The sequence below is a fragment of the Musa acuminata genome, chromosome BXJ2-9 (genome assembly GCF_036884655.1).
Source record: "Musa acuminata AAA Group cultivar baxijiao chromosome BXJ2-9, Cavendish_Baxijiao_AAA, whole genome shotgun sequence".
NCBI lineage: Eukaryota > Viridiplantae > Streptophyta > Magnoliopsida > Zingiberales > Musaceae > Musa > Musa acuminata.
The window spans coordinates 49,659,456-49,677,445 of NC_088346.1; the positions used below are offsets into that span (position 1 = coordinate 49,659,456).

The 17,990-nt window shown below is 38.8% G+C and overlaps 3 protein-coding genes across 7 annotated transcripts; all 3 read right to left on the reverse strand.

The window, feature by feature from the left end:
• Nucleotides 1-607: 607 nt before the first annotated feature.
• Nucleotides 608-2,025, reverse strand: LOC103999515 (photosystem II 10 kDa polypeptide, chloroplastic). Its single transcript, XM_009421284.3, has 5 exons — nucleotides 1,810-2,025; nucleotides 1,590-1,648; nucleotides 1,422-1,477; nucleotides 930-982; nucleotides 608-840 (listed from the first exon to the last, which is right to left on the reverse strand). Exons 1-5 carry the CDS (start codon nucleotides 1,958-1,960, stop codon nucleotides 746-748), a joined length of 414 nt encoding a protein of 137 aa, XP_009419559.1. The 5' UTR covers nucleotides 1,961-2,025; the 3' UTR covers nucleotides 608-745.
• LOC103999516 (probable 3-hydroxyisobutyrate dehydrogenase, mitochondrial) lies at nucleotides 1,852-9,466 on the reverse strand. 3 transcript variants are annotated; one of them, XM_009421285.3, is made up of 11 exons: nucleotides 9,187-9,466; nucleotides 8,784-8,872; nucleotides 8,319-8,433; nucleotides 7,775-7,925; nucleotides 5,429-5,511; nucleotides 4,997-5,119; nucleotides 4,436-4,578; nucleotides 3,562-3,646; nucleotides 2,918-2,997; nucleotides 2,762-2,832; nucleotides 1,852-2,313 (listed from the first exon to the last, which is right to left on the reverse strand). In XM_009421285.3, the coding sequence occupies exons 1-11, from the start codon at nucleotides 9,310-9,312 to the stop codon at nucleotides 2,216-2,218; spliced, it is 1,164 nt and encodes a 387-aa protein (XP_009419560.2). In that variant the 5' UTR covers nucleotides 9,313-9,466; the 3' UTR covers nucleotides 1,852-2,215. The 3 variants fall into 3 exon arrangements, with proteins under 3 accessions (XP_009419560.2, XP_064983365.1, XP_009419562.2); XM_065127293.1 differs by having other exon boundaries at nucleotides 5,024-5,119; nucleotides 9,187-9,407; XM_009421287.3 differs by lacking the exon at nucleotides 1,852-2,313 and having other exon boundaries at nucleotides 2,556-2,832; nucleotides 5,024-5,119; nucleotides 9,187-9,400.
• Nucleotides 9,467-11,433: 1,967 nt separating this feature from the next.
• On the reverse strand, nucleotides 11,434-14,229 carry LOC135623860 (F-box/kelch-repeat protein At5g60570-like). Of its 3 annotated transcripts, none has more exons than XM_065127291.1 (3): nucleotides 13,958-14,229; nucleotides 13,677-13,866; nucleotides 11,434-12,936 (listed from the first exon to the last, which is right to left on the reverse strand). In XM_065127291.1, the coding sequence occupies exon 3, from the start codon at nucleotides 12,856-12,858 to the stop codon at nucleotides 11,566-11,568; it is 1,293 nt and encodes a 430-aa protein (XP_064983363.1). In that variant the 5' UTR covers nucleotides 12,859-12,936; nucleotides 13,677-13,866; nucleotides 13,958-14,229; the 3' UTR covers nucleotides 11,434-11,565. The 3 variants fall into 3 exon arrangements, with proteins under 3 accessions (XP_064983363.1, XP_064983362.1, XP_064983364.1); XM_065127290.1 differs by having other exon boundaries at nucleotides 13,646-13,866; XM_065127292.1 differs by lacking the exons at nucleotides 13,677-13,866; nucleotides 13,958-14,229 and having other exon boundaries at nucleotides 11,434-12,674; nucleotides 12,782-12,921.
• Between the last annotated feature and the right edge of the window lie 3,761 nt (nucleotides 14,230-17,990).

The following is a 17,990-nucleotide window of genomic DNA, read 5'->3' on the forward strand; positions in this document are numbered from 1 at the left end:
GTCACGAAGGGGCAGGTTGGTAATGGGCTTGTTGAATGAATTAAAACGTTATACTTCGGGGCCCCCTAATAAGAGCCTCGAAATACGCCTTAGAGGGAACAAATGATAATAAACATATTAACGACCAACCATCATCCGATACGTAAGCGCCACATGAAAGCTGTTGTGGAAGGAAAAAGATCCAAGTCAGCCTCGCCTGTCTGCCCACATGGACAAAAGTCCAAGGAGGTCATTTGAGGGACTATCTCCTTCCTACCGTCCATGTGGACAAAACACTAAGGGGATGTTAAAGTAATTACGAGTTATCCCATCCAAGGTGTTTATCCCATCCAAGGTGTGATATAAAAGGTGATCCCCGATGCTATGCCGAGGGACTCTCTTCCCAAAAAAAATTCCATACCCACTGAGTCTTTGGTGACTAACTTGAATGTTGGAGAAACTAGATCGAAAAACTTCTCCTAACATCGATCTTAGTGCAGGTGACACCTCGAGAGCACAACGCCCCCACCTTGGAGCCACCTCGAAATCACTTAGGACACTTCTACGCCTTTGGGTTCAGACCATGTCGAGTTAGCTTAGACGTCGACGATGATTTCCCTCAATTAAGTATCATAAACAGGAAGAGTGTCTGCATTATATAGCAGAATCCCTAAGACGCTTTACTATGACATCATATCGAGAATTACAAGGGAGAGTCGACCAAGTCTCATATAGAGGCAGATTACAAAGATGGTCGGAGAAGATTCTACTGAGATAAAGCACTGGTGTTGTAGACGAGAAGAGCACCGCCAGCGAGGAGTCCGGCAAGAGTCACAGCCCATATCAACAGTCCTGTGGTTCCTGCAACATTCACATGCACACGATGCCAATTAGTCCCATCTAAACACAATGTTTCTTCTGCCTGCAGTTCCTTCTCCTTCGACCCTTACCTCCAACATACACATCACCGCTGGGCGACCAGTCATTAGTATCGTAGATTGGGCTGCAAGCAAGAAGACATGCAGGGTTTAGTCAACATAAACACCAACTTGCGTTCAAGATATTTTACTCATCATCTTACTACATCTCCTTAAATTCTCTCCATCACAAATGCTTGATTCTTTCTATCATTGTCGTTACTTGTAAAAGCTAGACATGATCTGCATTTGTTTATGTTCTTGACACTTACTCTTCCTTGGTATTGGTGAAAGATGATTCAACCTAGCATGTACAACTCGAATTGATTGGGGATTTTTCTTTTTTTTTATGCGCCTGACCTGGAAAAACTTTGAACATATGACCTTTCGATCTGATACCATCTTAAATTTTATCAGATATGATTTCTATTTCAAAAAATATTGTTAAGAGGAACTTATTAATGCTGTGCTCTTGAAACAACAATCGCATGAGAGGGGACAACCATATGGAATGATGAACAGTACCTGTAGCCATCAACATTTGCACCGTATTTGTCCACAAACTGGTAAACCCCCTTCCCCTGTATCCATTCAGACAAGATGAGAGCTTGTGGTTTTAAGTGGTCTACGGATCCATTGATAAATTGTGTGTGTATATTTTGATGCAGAATTAGAGTTAGAGATGTTCTTCACCTTGCCCTTTCTTCCAGATGCATCCAAGCCGTCTGGCAGGTCCATTCCTCCATTAATCCCTGCAAAAGTTTCATACTTGTTGCTATAGAACCGGGCTCATATTGGATAAGCATAAAGGAGGAGTTTAATCTCCTGATATTTTCTAGTTTTTACCTACAATTAATGATGCAAACAAGATATAAAGATTACATGAAGCTTTTGGATACTACTGAGTACTGACCATAGGGTTTGTCGGTCTTGATCTTCTTGCCACTGGCCTGAATCTTGAAGGAAGAAGAGGGTCTCACCAGGGAAGGAAGGCCCTTCGCCTGTGGCCTCCCAAGGAATGGAGCTGGCTTTAGGGCCAAGGAGGACATCACGGAGGCTGCCATCTCACTCTGTCTCTCTCTCTCTCTCTCTCTCTCTCTCTCTCTTCTGTGTAGCCTTCTGATTGCTATTCTTTTCTCTGCTATGCTTGATATATGATAGATAGACAGGAAGCAGGAGAGTGGTTGTCCAGCTGACACATGGCACTCCCTCTATGGCTGGTTCCTGATAGCTGAATTGCCAACATTATCTTATCCCCATTGAGAATATTTATGGATGACACAGTTTTCACAGCCAAAAAATCTGCAATTTTGCATGGTTCATGTGGATGCACTCTCCAACAATATCTTGCAAGTCTGTGCGCCACCGGAAACCTCCATCTGCTTCTGCACAGTAAGAATGGTACCTTCCACAAGACCTTCAACAATAGAAAAATGCTTTGAGAGGGAATATTTATAATTGCTACTCTGCAAGGATAAGGTTGGGAATATACCTATTTTTTTCCACATATATCTTGCAAAATCTAAAATTGGAAGGATATACATGAAGTTTCTATGCTTTAGAGGGGCATTTATCACATGCTGAAAGGTATTCATGAAAGCCCACAAACTTGGCAGATGTGATACTTACAGCATTACAAGTGTGAGAGAAAAGCATGCATTATGAGCAAACAATCATTCTCCAACTGTGATATATAAATGGATGTTTACATCAAATTATTCCATTTATTACAAGCATCAGCAACCATGTTGTTGGTAAAGAAATCTTCTCATACTATCAGAGAAGTAATGGTGGAAGACACAGAAGTCACACACACCCATGGCAGTCCTTGCACGTTTCAATCTAAATCTAATTCTCATCCTTACCAGAGTAGTAATGGCGGAAGACACAGGAGAAGTCCTTGGACTCAAAGCCCTCGTCGCACATTTTTTTGTAACTGTTGCCACCAAAAATGGCTAAAATATGTCAAAGCCAAAAACACTTCAAGCATGCAACCAAGTATGTTGTCACTGGGAACTCACATGTCATATGCTTCGGAAGTAATGGGGCACTTAAAACCAACCTCCGTTGCAGCTGCAATGGCCAGTGTCAAGTCCTTGGCCTACATCAAGTTGATACATTTTTTTATCATGGTAAGCCATACATTTCTATATATATTCATCAAGGTAGATCGGGGAAAGACAACATTTACAATGTTCATATAGGTGCACATCATTGGAAAGAAAAATTTCGAAGAGAGGCACTTGGATTTGTTTAGATCACTAGGAAACAAGGGAGTTATCCTCTAACATGCTCCAACTCACAAGTTATGCCTAAAATTTTCATTTTTAGCAACACAATGCATCCTAATAGAAGATTTACTTAAACCAATTAACTCCCTCAGGTTTTCGATCAGAAGCTAACAAAAGTCGGCTGCTTTTAGTGGATTCCAACATGCATGGCACTACACACCACACAGGGTCATCAACTAAATACAAAAAAATAAGAGCTACGAGAAAATACCATAATAAATTTGTACATTATGGAGAGAAAACAGGTTAGTCATGAGTACTTCCTGTTCTTAGACAATTGTTAACCTGTAGTGTCGACATGAAATCTTTTAAGTAAACAGGCAATAACTTGTGGAATAAAACTTTGGCAAAGATCTAGGATATCAGAAATGTACCATTAGTTTGGATGTAAATCCACCGTCATAATTCCTCGATGAAGGCACCCCTGCCATTACTCCAGGTACTGGGTTGTAACTGTCACTGCCAAATACTACAGAAAATTAGACAACATTTGACAATCTATAGTGGAAATATTTCATGACAGAAAGCACATCACTCTTGAAATTTATTTTATCCTGTAATTCACAGCATTCAGAAATGCATATGAAAGTTTATAAATATCTGATCAGAGGATAATTTCCACAGGAATACTGTCTTTTACTGCATTGTAAGTTTACTTGTAAGACAACCTCAGATGTCAAACAGTCACCTTTTGCACATAGTATTAAGACAACTATTATTCAGGGTGAGTCACACACAATTATAATAGGCTTCTCCTGTGTCGATGGCTAATGATAATAGACTAAGACTCTTAAACACAGAAAATTATGAAATGCAGATAATAAACCAATTATTAGGAATGGAAATATACAATTTTTTTCTAATAATTTTTTTTTTCTTAACAAGTGGATATAATGAATTTTTTAAAAGAAAGCATGTACAATGTTTTGCGAGCCATAGTCATTGACCAGCAACAAGAACCATGTATCGGAATCATGGAGTATCATGAGAGCTAACAATTATTTGTTCAAGATATGAAAGGTATCTTTCAATTATAGTTTTGCAGAAAATAATGATCTCCTACAATCATGCATAACAAGGCGCAATAGAAGTATCAGTTGGAAAAATTTTGAGATTAAATTGTGAAGTCAACTAGCTAATGAGTTAATTTTATATAAGAAAATCTTAGCTTTCATTGAAAGACATACAAGTTATAATGTTCCACGCAAAGGGGGCATCCATGAAAGGTATATGAAATGGGTAGAATACCTAATCCAACAGCGAGCACTTGAAGACTTGAAAACCTTTGTCAATGTACTAGCTGTAATTCCTAAACTTTGACCAAGTGCAAATGCTTCGGAGACCCCAAGCATGCTAATAGCCAGTGCCAAGTTATTGCATAACTTTGCTGCCTGGAGACCATAAACCAGAATAGGTACATGATAGTGAGGACCCGTGATAAAACGTCAAATCCATCAAAGGAAAGCTATAAAGAATGGAAATAAACTATTAAAATATAAAAGAAGTTCCCTCCAAAGATTCTCTTAGGAATTTTGTATTAGAAACTTGTTCAAATCATGTTTCACCATGTTGAATGTAAGTAAAGTAATAAACTATTAGAATATAAAAAATAAAGGTAATATCTTGCTGAAGTGTCTTAGCATCTGTTTGATACTATACAGATCCACAAAAAATAACTAAAGAGAAAATCAACTTCATCAAACAATATAATGCTCTTGCAAGACACATGTAGAGTGATATTATCTTTTTGCTAGAATAAATCAATAGATTGGAAAAAGGAGGAAAAAAAATAGCTTCACCAACAAGTACATGATTAAGACATAGAAGCAAGCTTACAACACCATTGCCAGTTCCACCACAATATATAGTATTTTTACCCATTGAGAGAAATAGTGGCTTTGCTGCCAGATAAGCCTCTTCCATGCCACCAATCTGCATTACATCAGATAGAATTAGTTGCCAGTAATACAAACTTTTTTTTTAGACAACAGTGTCCAGACCTGCCAATCTATAAGTTGTGATTCCCAACAACCTCAAAAAACCAGCAAGGACTACTAGGAGCAAATTTTGAAAAATTAGGGGAAACATCTTTTTCCACGAATTAGAAAACATTAAAAAACAAGTGTGCAAAAAATAGGAGGTTTGCATCTGTCTCATAAAGAAAAATCCAACGGTTTACCAAGTAGACATAACTCAACTGAAAAATAATTAATGAAATACATTAGATGTGTATTTTCATACCATGAAAGTAAGAGTTCCTGCTTCGGCAGCAGGAACACCTCCAGAGACAGGAGCATCTAACATAATGGGATTTTCTGCATATCCTGCAATCGGAGGGCTTTAATGGTTGCATATAAGTTGACAAAAAAAAGTAAACAAAATGAGTAGGTACACTGAACAAAGGTTGTCAGATGTTCCTGGTGTACACAAAGTAAGTAAATGCTAGAAATCAACATAATGTAGCTAAGTAATATATTGTTTCTTTTTAGTTGTTGATAGAAAACACCTCTCCCGCTATATAACAACAACAACAACAATAAAACCGTAAATCCCAACTATTTAGAGTCAACTACATGGATCTTTTGCAATCATTGAAATCTATAAGAAATCATATGTTTAGTTACGTTCATAGTACTTAAATCTTTATTTATAGTTTATATTAAAATTATTTTATATCTGTCTTTATATTTCCTCGTACCACTAACATTAATTATTTCACCTCTTATAACTATCGCATCTAAAGGTCTCCTAAGCACATGCTCATACCATCTTAAATGATTTTCTCTCATCTTATCATTTATCAAAGCGATATCTAGTTGTTCATGAATAAAAGTATTTTTTTTCCTAACTTTCCTAGTAACTCCACACACATTTATCTCAACATTCTCATATCAGTAACACAAACTGTTTACATATGTTTTTTCTTAATCGTCCAACACTCAGATCCATAAAATATTGTTGGTCTCACAACTGTCTTATAAAATTTTTCTTTTAATCTCAAAGGTATCTGATAATCATATAAGACTCCTGACACCCCTTAGCATTTTAACCATCCTGTTTTAATGATCTCTCCATTTTGTTGAATAATGGATCCAAAATACATAAAGCTTTTACTTAAAAGGATTTCTTGTCTATTCAGTTTAACTATATCCTATTATCTATTTCTAGAATCATTAAAATTATATTTTATATATTTAGTTTTAGTCCTACTTAATCTTAAACCTTTAGTTTTTAAGGCTTGTCTCCATGACTCGAGTTTATAATTAATTCCACTTAAGCTTTCATCAACTAACAATATCATCAACAAATAACATACACTAAGAAGGTCAATCACGTAGGCGACTAGTAAGTTCATCCATTATCAATGTTTTAATGATCTCTCCATCTTGTCAAATAATTGATCTAAGATAACTAAAACTTTTACTTAAAGGGATTTTTTGTCTATCCAATTTAATTATATTCTCCTATCTATTTTTAAAATCACTAAAATTATATTTTATATATTCATTTTTAGTCTTACTTAATCTTAAACCTTTAATTTCTAAGGCTTGCCTTCATAACTCAAGTTTATAATTAATTTCACTTGGGCTCTCATCAACTAAGACAATATTATCAGTAAATAATATATACTAGGGAGGTCAATCATGTAAATGACTAATAAGTTCATCCATTATCAATGTGAAAAAGTAGGGACTTAATGCGAATACTTGATGTAATCGTATGCTAATAGGAAACTCACTAGATACATTCCCTATAGTTCTAACACTAGTAGCTACATTATCATACATATCTTTAATAACATCTATAAAATTAGTAGATACACTTTGCTTTTCTAAAGCCCACTATAATAAATCTCTAAGAACCTTATCATAGGCTTTCTCTAAGTCAACAAAAAATATATGCAAATCTTTCTTTTTCTACCAATACTTTTTCATTGATTGTCTTAATAAATAAATAAATTCTATGGTTGATCTTTCAAGCATAAAACCAAATTGGTTTTAAGATAAATTTGTTTCAAGCATTATCCTAAATAGAATGGCAAGTTGATTTGGATTTAAGGATGTCCATTACACTAATTTTAGACTGTGATGTATAACCAGCATATCCTTATGCCATATCTTACACATGCCCGAGACAGAAATTTGGTGGCAAAGCCCATTATTATGAAGGCATTGTAGATCCAGATATTACTTTACGCTATTCAACATCCCACTCACTTGACATGATTAGTCTTTGAGGGAAAAAAAATGGATTACTGTATGCAACAGGAGAAAACAACAAAAATTTAAACAGAATCATTTGTGATGTGATGATTAATGAATGACAAACATACAACAGAAGTTGAAGGGTGATTTGGCCACGAGTCACATCGGAGTACAAGATACATGTCCTAAGAATAAAGTTTGTCTGACTCGAGTCAAAATGATATGTATTTGAATAAATTTAACAGCGACGTGATAACAAGAACCATCTACTGCAAACAAGCACATCTTATTGTTTCACATAATACCACAAAACAGAAGAAAAATCATTCTATAATCAAAGTATATTTAACAAAGAAAATAAGCCTTTGACGTTGAACAAAACCTTTCTTTCCTTTGAGATGATATTTTGAGACTTTATCAGAAAGCAGTCTTGATGTTTGTGGATCTATTGTAGAAGAGTCGATAAATAACCAGGGGCTCAGATGATTCCCAGAACTAAGCAAGCCATTTTGACCAGTATAGACATCCAAGACCTGTGAAATGATCCCATAATGTAATAATAACTCTAAGGATGAACATGACAAAGAAAATGAATTAAATTAATGTTAACTACGATCGCATTCAAACATCTTGCAGGATCAGTGAAATTACCATGAAGCATAAACTGTTTACAAATTTATGTATAAGGCATTTCAGCCATCAGTATGCTAATGTTATAATGTAAAGAAAACAGCTTACTAGCATTGCAGTGAACTTTAGAGGCCAAAGTAAATTTCAGCAGGGCCATGACTAAAATCTAAAAATATAAAAATAAATGAACCTGCAGATATCTGACCGAGCAAAATTAAATTGAAGATGTAAAAGCAATCAGAATGAAATAAATAAAGCACAAGGTGTACCAAGAACAACAAATGTAAATAGCTCACATTGGACGAGGAAGGTAGCATTGTAATTATGACATCACTTGACTCTGCAACTTCACGAGGAGTTTCTTTTGCTGGAACACCTCTCTCCGAGAACTTCTTCATGGTACCAATATCACTAGAAACCAGCCAAAGTCTCAGATTTTCTATGATCCACTAGACTAATGCAACATGATTAGAAAATCACAATTGACAAAGTGAACATGCATTCCTTACGTGCTTGTTACACCAATTAAACCAAACCTTCTGATACTAGTATTTAAATAACAATATCCTCCAAGTAAAAGAATCGATTTGAGTAATTCATATTAGCGCCTCTATGGAACAGATACCAAGTCTCATGACAAAACGTTGCAACTCCAAGAAGTCCACGATGCAGAAAACAAGATAGAAGGCACATATATAAACCAAATAAGCAAGAAGGAAAGAACACAAACTGTATAGAATGGAGTGAAATGAGTGGTTTACATGTCATGAACGGTGACGGTGTATCCAGCATTTATGAGATTAGTTGCCATGTGGAAACCCATATTTCCAAGTCCTATGAATCCAACCCTCTGCGTCAACATATCAAGAAAATCAAAGTTAAACTCGTAAATTTTCAAAAAGAAAAATCCAATTTTGCCGAATCGGCATAAAAAAAATCGCATAAAATTGCAACTTTTAAGTCGAAGTGGATTCATACGGCTCGTACTTGTGATCGATGCCTATCGATAAACTAGTTTTTACATCACAACGCCAGCAACAGAATCCAAGGTCGGTAATGTGCTCGAACAGAAACTTAAAGCATACAAAAAAATCCAACGAACTCAAGCAAAGGAAAATAGGGTTTCGGGTCTAAGAACGATCGAAGATAGAAAAGAGAACTCGCCTCCAAAAGGATCGGAACAGCGGTCGAAGAGAAGCCTCGACCCGAGGAGGGCTGAAACAGCGGACGAGCGAGACTCCGGAGGCATCTCGAAAGGATCGTATGACGTCGCAATCCAAAGCTCGCCATGGCCGTCTCCGCTGCCACCGCGCTCGCCGGTCGATGCTCCAAGTCAAAGAACAGGGATCAAATGGATCGAGGGAACCAATTACGATCGTTCTTTTTGCAAATTTATCCCTAAAAGATGTCACATTTTCAAACGCGTCCTTTGCCTCCTGTAAAATACAATGTGCGATACTCGAAGCGTTACGTAATCTGCCATTATCAGTTGACCAAACCTTTTATTATTTAGACTAAGTATATCCATATTTTTTCATCGGCTCACTTATGTTTGACATCAAGATAAGAGAATCTTGGCATAAGTCCAAATGGATAAAAAGGATCATATAAAGACGATTGAAGTTTGATTCGATAAAAATATTAATCAGTTTAGTTCAAATTTATTGTAAGATTTATCATAAAATTTTGATGATTTATGATAATGGGTCTTTTGTGTAACATAGTCCAAGCGTGGGCTGGCCACAGCCCATCATGAATGGTGGCATTTTATATGAAGCTTAAAAGCACAAATTTAAATCTAATAATGAACATTGGAAAACAGGTTTTGCAAGTTTCATCACCTTTTGTAGAATTACTTGCACCGCCAACAAGCTCAGTAGAATGCGCCCATTCACAAGGAACTCGTACCGCTCAACGCTAGTGCTGCAGCATCCTCCCTCCTCTGGGACAACCTGCACCTGCTACGATATGTGATTCTTGTACTTACTGCCGATTTGTTCCCACAAATAATATATAATTGATGTAACATCAATGGGAGTCTGCTTTGGTACCTGGTTCAGTTAGGACGGCCTCATTCTCCTTGTGGCATCCCAACAAGGTCAGAGTGTGGATGTACTTGTAACTTTTGTAGCCACTGCAAAGCTGCCATAAAACTGAAGTAAACAGTTCCATTCCTTTGAGTCAATCCCAAGTTCAACCTCAGGATGTCCTTGTAGCTTTTATGTAGCCTTACAAAGCTGCCCGAAGACCAAAACGAACAAAGATCGTTTCTCTGGTGAAGTTATCAAGTACTGTGTCCAATCATTGAAATGTGATTCATCTCAGAAGGCATATATCCTGCAAGTATCTATTAGTCTTCAGCAATTCCCTTTCATCAAAAAAAAAAAAAAAACTGAACTGAAGCTAAAGTTCGAGGACTGAAGTATCATGATCAGGTCTTTGTCTAGCTTGGCAGAATGTGTCTCCTCTAAGTACCAGTTTTACCAGAGATTTCCTGCCAAAGTCTCAGTTTCTCCCATTGATAATGCTTATCTACAAGTACGATACTACAGTAGAAATATCAGCCAAGCATTTTATAATAAGCTTCTGACTACATGCACTGACTCTCCTGCCACTTAATCTGGCTACCATACTTTCCTTTCACAAATCAATCTGAAACTTCACTATGGAGTTTAAGACTATTTTAGAGATCTTTCTAGTTCTACCTTCTATTACACCTCTGTAAATATCTGAAGTAGCAGCTTCTCAGTAATTAGCTAGTAGAAGATTTTCTAGAAAGAAAAAAATCTTGAGGACTAACATATTTGTCAAGCTGCCATGATGCGGACCATCACTCCTCCGTGCAGGAAACAATAGACTAAAACACATCAACAACTCGAAACCTGCTTCCATACAAAAAGATGTTAGATCTTCACTGAGATGGAATAGCATTAACGATGGACTCAAGCCAATTTCACAAGTATCTCCAGTTGTCTCTCGAGAAACTGACATAAACCGAAGAGCATGTCAAATTTTTTCCATTTTTTTCTAGAAAAAATTGTTTGAATGGCTGTACCAAACAGTGACTAAACGAAATAATCACCACTGGCAGAAGAATCACATTTAGAACATATCAAAATGAATCTGGAAAGAAGAGCATTTACTTGTATTATGAAAGTCAAAGAAACAATGAAATCATAAACCCCGCAGAAACAATAACTCCTAGATAGAATCTGAATTCAGGTAAAACAAAAGTTACACAAAGAACATACCCAAATTACGTGAAACTAGGAATTCATGTTATGTTATATTGCGACAGAAATTCTTGGAGCTGAAAGTTAATTCATAAAAGACAACAACTGCGCTGCATTAATCCAACACTATGTGCAGTTTCCTTCGGAATTGAACTGTAGGAGCACAAAAATAGCATCATTGGCAACAAATGATCAATGCGTGTAAACAGAAAATATCCATTACAGATAAACAGTTTTAGCGATCAAATTTGGCAATTGCCATCCGAATATTGCAACTTGGAAGATATGTAACAACCATGAAATGCATGCCCTAACAACCCATTATTGCACAATTGTAAACAAAAGCACCGGCTCGTTCTCGAATGGAAAGAATATCCCAGTCTGCTCCAGCCATATTTCCCTCCTCCGGACACCAATAGTGCAGCACAATGACTTCACCTTGAGGCCCTCTATGACCACCAACCACGAGCAACTTGTCACCACATGCTTTAAAAGCAAGACCCCACCCATTGGAAGAGTCAGCTCTTACAGGCAATGGCCTCACAACATTCCAAGTATTATTCTCCTTGTCGTATTTCTTCACTTCATTTGTGGATTGATCGGCAGCATAAAGCTGATTATTAACAACCGCAACCAATGGGGGAGATTGGGTAGCCCTGTTACCACCAGGATACATATTTCTAATTCTCCTCCATGTCCTTGTTTTAAGGTTGAACTCTTCACCGCAAGTTAAAGAATCCGTATGGCTTGACATGCCCCCTATAACATAAAATTTCCCATCCATAAAAAAGCCAGAACATAATCTCCTTGGCATATTCATATCCGGTAAGGCCTCCCAAGTACCAGATTCTGAGTCATACAACTCAACGCATTTCAATACATGGCCAGCCATATCACTTCCACCGGCAACGATAGCAATTTCCCCTGAGCTACTTGACCCAAACAGACAACGAGGTAGACTCATCATTGGACACCTAGACCAATCACATGTCACTAAGTTGTACATCCAAATAGCAAAACCAGTTAATTCTCGGCCAAAAACAAGAAGCTGGGTCCCTACAGCAAGAGACTCCTTGTCTGCATAAGAAAAACATTCATCACATGGCATCCTTGGTAACCTCATCCATCTCTGCCGAACGGGATCAAATGCTTCCCAAGGCATCAAACTACACGCCAGATAAACCCAGTGCTCCCTTACACCAAGTTGTCTCCTTAATTTGTAAAGATATCCACTACGAATCAGCCAGTTAAACCTCTTGTTTACACAAGCAAGTGAAGGATAGTCAGACCTACATGACAAAGCTAGGCAAACTAGTGCAACATCATCAATAAGTCCAGGGAGGAGACAGCCATTTGATTTCTGAACACTGTAATTACCTGCAGGCTGTCTCTTATACACAGGTCTTCTCCTTGTAAGATCTGTAAGGTCTAAGTTTAGTAAATTCAAATCTTTGTCAAAAATAACTTCATTAAGCACTTCAAACAAGCTCCCATTTTTCACCAGCAGCAGATAAGTCCACAGATACCTCTGAAAAGAACAGTGGTCCTGATCAAAAGATCTAAAAAGTTGTGACAGCACGCATCCTGTAGAGCCAACCATCATTCCTGGCTTCAATCCTGCACCCCTTTCTCAAGTGGACAGCTCAAAAGCTGCAGATATCATACAAATGGCCATTCACTTCTGCAAATGGGAGGAAAAGGAATAAGTTGTGAGCTGCTAAAACCATTTCATTTACTTGATGCTCATGCATTAACAGGAAATGCAACATCAAAAGTTACATGCATCAAATAGCAATCAAGTCGAGGTAACATTGGGTAAGCTTGTCAGGTATTATCGGGCAATTCCCCATCATTATTGCTCTGTAGACTCAATTAACTTGTACACTGTATGGACGATTGTACTGGTATCATCATTCATATTTGACTTCTAGCAGCGGTTGCATGAACTCATGCAGTCAATCTTCTGGTTTGAATTTCAAAAGTATTTTTGAACTTTAGCATGACATTAGCATTCTACCTGAACCCCACATTTTCCTATTTGTCAAATATTTTAAAATGTCAACTCTAAATAAAAATGCACTATTATAAGCAATACATCAGACAAATAGTGTACGAGTCGGTCAGCTATACTACAGTGTGACAGTGAAATAGGTATCATAAACACAATGATGGTGGGTATCCAGAAATTAGGGACGAAACATGCATGCCAAACTAATTTATCAAGGTATAATAATCCCCAAGAAAGTCCGCTCTAGGAAAACGTGAAGAACCCCAAATCTCACACGTTTCCTCAAGAAACTATTTCATCGACTTGTTACATGTAAAATTCCAGAACAAGACTTCAAACTTTCATGGCGTCAAAGAGAAAACAAGACAAGAAGAAAACATACTAGTCCTTCAACGAAGAGATGCTGATTTCACCTTGCAACGACATCAGCAGCAAAGATTCCGGTTTTTGGGTAAGGACTAGAAGATCAGACGGTGTCAAACGCATTCTCCGTCTGCTGATCCCGACTTCCCAACACAAAGAGCTATACGCTCCGATCTAAAGCAGCAGAGATAACCACCAGGCCTCCCGATTCGTGTACCACCCTCGGCATTTGAAGAAAACCTGCCATCGGAGACCGCATTCCATTAGAATCTCCGAGAGCTCGTCTACGTAGAGCGAGAAACGAAGTCGAAACGGGAGACGGCCGCCTAACCTCGGCGAGAAGCGAACTTGGTGGGGGATCAAGGTCGGGCGACGCCGGGATCTCACGGTTCCCCGGGCGGGAGAAGCCACCGGAAACGCAGATCGGGGCGTCGGAGGCACCGGTATCGGCCCCCTCACGCGGCGGAAGGCGGCATTCGAGAGGGAGAGCAGCGGGCGATATAGAATAGGAAAAAAGAGGCGAAGAAACGATCGGAACCACCGCCGCTGTCGTCGTCCCCTCACTTCTCTTTTCCTCTCTGACTCTCTCTCTCTCTCTCTCTAGAGTGGCATTTCTTTAAATATTCTATTTCGCGTCGGTTCCCCTTTTTTTTACTTCTCTCGTCCTCGGCGAGAGCGCGTTGAGCCTCCAACGGAATTTAGCGCATAGGAAGTCTTATGCGGCAGAAACCTTTTTCCTTCAATGGCGGGATTCTCTTTCGCACAAAGGCATCAACGTTTGCGGAATTTGTATGTACATTAAAAATATTAAAATATCTAAAAATATCCTTATTTTCATCGAAAACTAAAATTTAAAATAGTGGATACAATATATATAATATTTTTAAAAATATTATAACGATCTGTAATTTTAACTTTTCATCACGGCAAGCGAGGGATGAACGGACGGCAGATTGGCTGTCGCATAGGAACCGTTATGCCAGTGCATGCGTAATAGCATCCCGTGCGTGCGTCAGCGATGCAAGCTGGCTTGTAAATTTCCACTCTGTGGAACCGATACCTGAGTTCCGTACCCGCGTACACGCCTCACTCGCGCACGTAGCCACACATAAATGCGGGTCCCATCGCATACTCGCTGTTCTCTTGGAGTTTGTGCGATAAACGTACCCCTTAATTTTTCCCATGCACCCTCCACTATCAGAGGTGGCGAAGCGTAGAGAAACGAAGAGGAGAAGGTGGGGGTGGTTGGCAGCCTCTCGTTGTGGATAAGGGGGCTTTTCCCCGGACAAGGCGAGAACGGGTGGGTGGTAATCACGGGGTCAGTGGGAAGCGGCTACGGTTCCGCCTCTCCCCACTTTTTACCCTTTCGGGTAGGTAAATCCACTGTCGTTTTTTGACCACCTGAAGCTGAGGAGCTACGGATCTGTTGTCCCCGACCACACAGGCGACAGCTTGACAGACACACGACGTCAGCAGCTGTGACCGAGATCGGTCGTTGTTGTGAATACGACAACTTTGGAGGGGTGAATAGGAAAATTCCGATCCTCCATGGTGCGTGCCTTTACTACTCGCAGTGCAGAGACAGGGCAGCACCAGTGTGGCCTTTCCAACGAAGATGATGGTGCAGTTGAGGAAGCGGGTCTTCTTCATGGTAGGTGGAGGTGGGGCCACATGCTCAGGCCTTCTGCATGCCCCTATCGTTTAGTGGTTGTTTCCGGCTGTCCCACGGACCTGCGCTCCGACCGCTTCCCATCCTCTTCGCAGGAGAAGGAAATGACGACTGGGCATGCATGCGTCGCAGTCCAATTCCCCCTCCTCCTCCTCGAGCATCATTCCTATCTGCTGCGGTGTGGTCTCGAGCATCACGAAACTTCAGCCGAAACGCACGATACTCGGGGAATTTTGATCGACTCAGATTTTTACTTTTGATGAGGATAATAATGACGATAAGACTCGAGCTAACGTCAGCTGCCTCAGATGACGCCTCACACCTCGATCGACCCGACAGCACCTGGTCAAACGGATCAGAACACCGGTCGAGGCGCATTAACGTCCTACTCAGGCCCGGTCGTCCACGCCAACACCAGTGTCAGACGTTACCAGGAGTACGAGTCTGCCCCTGCAAGCGAGCACATCAGGAAACAGTAAGCTTCCCTATAAATACCCTCGCGTCCTGAACGAAAAAGGGGAGGGAAAAACACACACACAAAAAAGACCACTTCCATTCATCTAACTTGATCGTCGGAGGGGTCGGGCCAAGCTTCGACTCGACCTGTGTGTAGGTATGAAGACGGGGCTACTTCCCCACCAACGCCGAGGAGAGGGACCCTTCCATACTAGATGTCCCGACGACCCCCGACGCGATCCGATCCGCCCGACCGCCACATCAGCAACCCCGAGAGACCTTGAGCAAAATCCCCGTCATTCGGACCCGAACCAAGCCGCGTAGGCCCCGAGACCACGACTTAAAGTTGTTTACCCTAACAGCTTCCGTCTCACATATTGTCTCAAACATTCGGATGGAACGATAACAATAAAATTATTATTGAGATTCAAAAGAAAAGATGAATCCATGGTTCTGTACACTTAGGGATCCATAAAATTTGTGTCAAATGGAAAGCACAGCGAAGAAGACGATACATGAAGTCACGGAAATCCACCAAAATGTTTTTGAAATCCTTCGTTAAATGCCTTAATTAGGTGATAAATATTATCCCAAAAAAAGTTTAGTGGGCCTTATTAAACTTTTGTGCCTCCATGATCCTGCCAAAATAATCATCAGATCCTAAATCGGTTTGATCGATTGGGTCCGATTCAGTCCTCGCCAAGTGATCCTGTCTTATCATGGAGTAAAATGCGAGCATCAATGGGATGCTATGTGGGAGCTACCACAGCTATGTGTGACCTCGAGAGGCTGGTGGGTATGACATAAGCGGGATGCATTAAGAAGGGTTAAACGTCGATTTTAGTTCATGCAATTTTGGTGAGTTTATACATATCTAAAATATTTTTTATATTTTTTAAAATATAGTATATAAATTTTTTTCATCAAATCTAAGTTAACAGACATAATTTATTTATATGATATTAAATTATTAATATAATAATATATATTTTAAGTTTAAAAAAAGTTAAGATTAATTTTAACTCATGTGATTTTGGTCATGAATCTTAAGTCCTTATGATTTATTCGTATTTAAAATAATTTTTATATTTTAAAAAATATAATATTTAAGTCTCTCCTATCAGGTCTGAATTAACCGACGTTAGAGTTGACATGCTGACTCACAATAAATCATCAATATAATAACATATATAATTTAAATTTTTTAAAAAATAAGACTACTATTATGACAGAAGGAGGCATCATCGTGAAAGCGACTACCAGCTTTAGCACTGAGCCATTATTGTTTAGTAAGTCATTGTATACACACAACCTCTGTAACGCTAACAACAAGTTCAAGAGGTTATGACCCTGCCTCAAGTGATTGCACATCGACCAATCTGATATTATGTATATAATAGTCTTCTGATCCCTTTTCCTCTTCATGGGCATCTTTGTCCCCATCGCCTTCCACTTCATCTTCTCCTGTGCCCTCATCAATTGCACCTATGACGTAATGGTCCAACTCTCTTTTGTTTCTGCTCCGGTCTCTCCTACCTCTATCTCTTCGCATTCGTCTATCGGTACGGCTTCTGTCACTTCCTCTTCATCGACAAGATGGATAAAATTATAAAGGTTAAAATGGACTTTAACCCTATTAACTGAAAAATGAAGCTCTTCAGAATTCAAAATAAGCATGAAAAATAGAGGTCAATTAGGTCACCACACCTCTTATTTGCATGTATGAAACCCTCCTTGATCGCAAGTATCTCGTATAATCGAATATATTGCTGATATATTTTTTGCTAGGATCTTTACGAGGGAAAGATTATCACTTCAATCTCAAGATTGGAAACACTTTATTTATTTGAATGTATGTTGCCTCCTCGATTGCAAGTGTCTAATTTCACTAGCTATCCATCTCCTCATTTGGTTTATAACTCGTCAAAAAAAATATATTTCATTATTACATCATAAAAGAGAGATCAAAAGCACCATCTATATTTAATTTGATCCATTATAAACAATTGCTTTATAATAGACGTGGGAATGTCTTAATCTTATTCAACATGAGGTCATTTCTAATCTTCAAAATCAACCAAAGATTATTAATAATAATATCTCTCATTATATAATAACTAAATTTAGTTAAATCTTATCCTTCCACGAGCCGAGTTTTATTTTAGGAGTCAATTAGCCTAAATCTATGTTGAATTGGATCTATTGAAAGATCAATTTAATGACATAGAGTTAGGTTGGA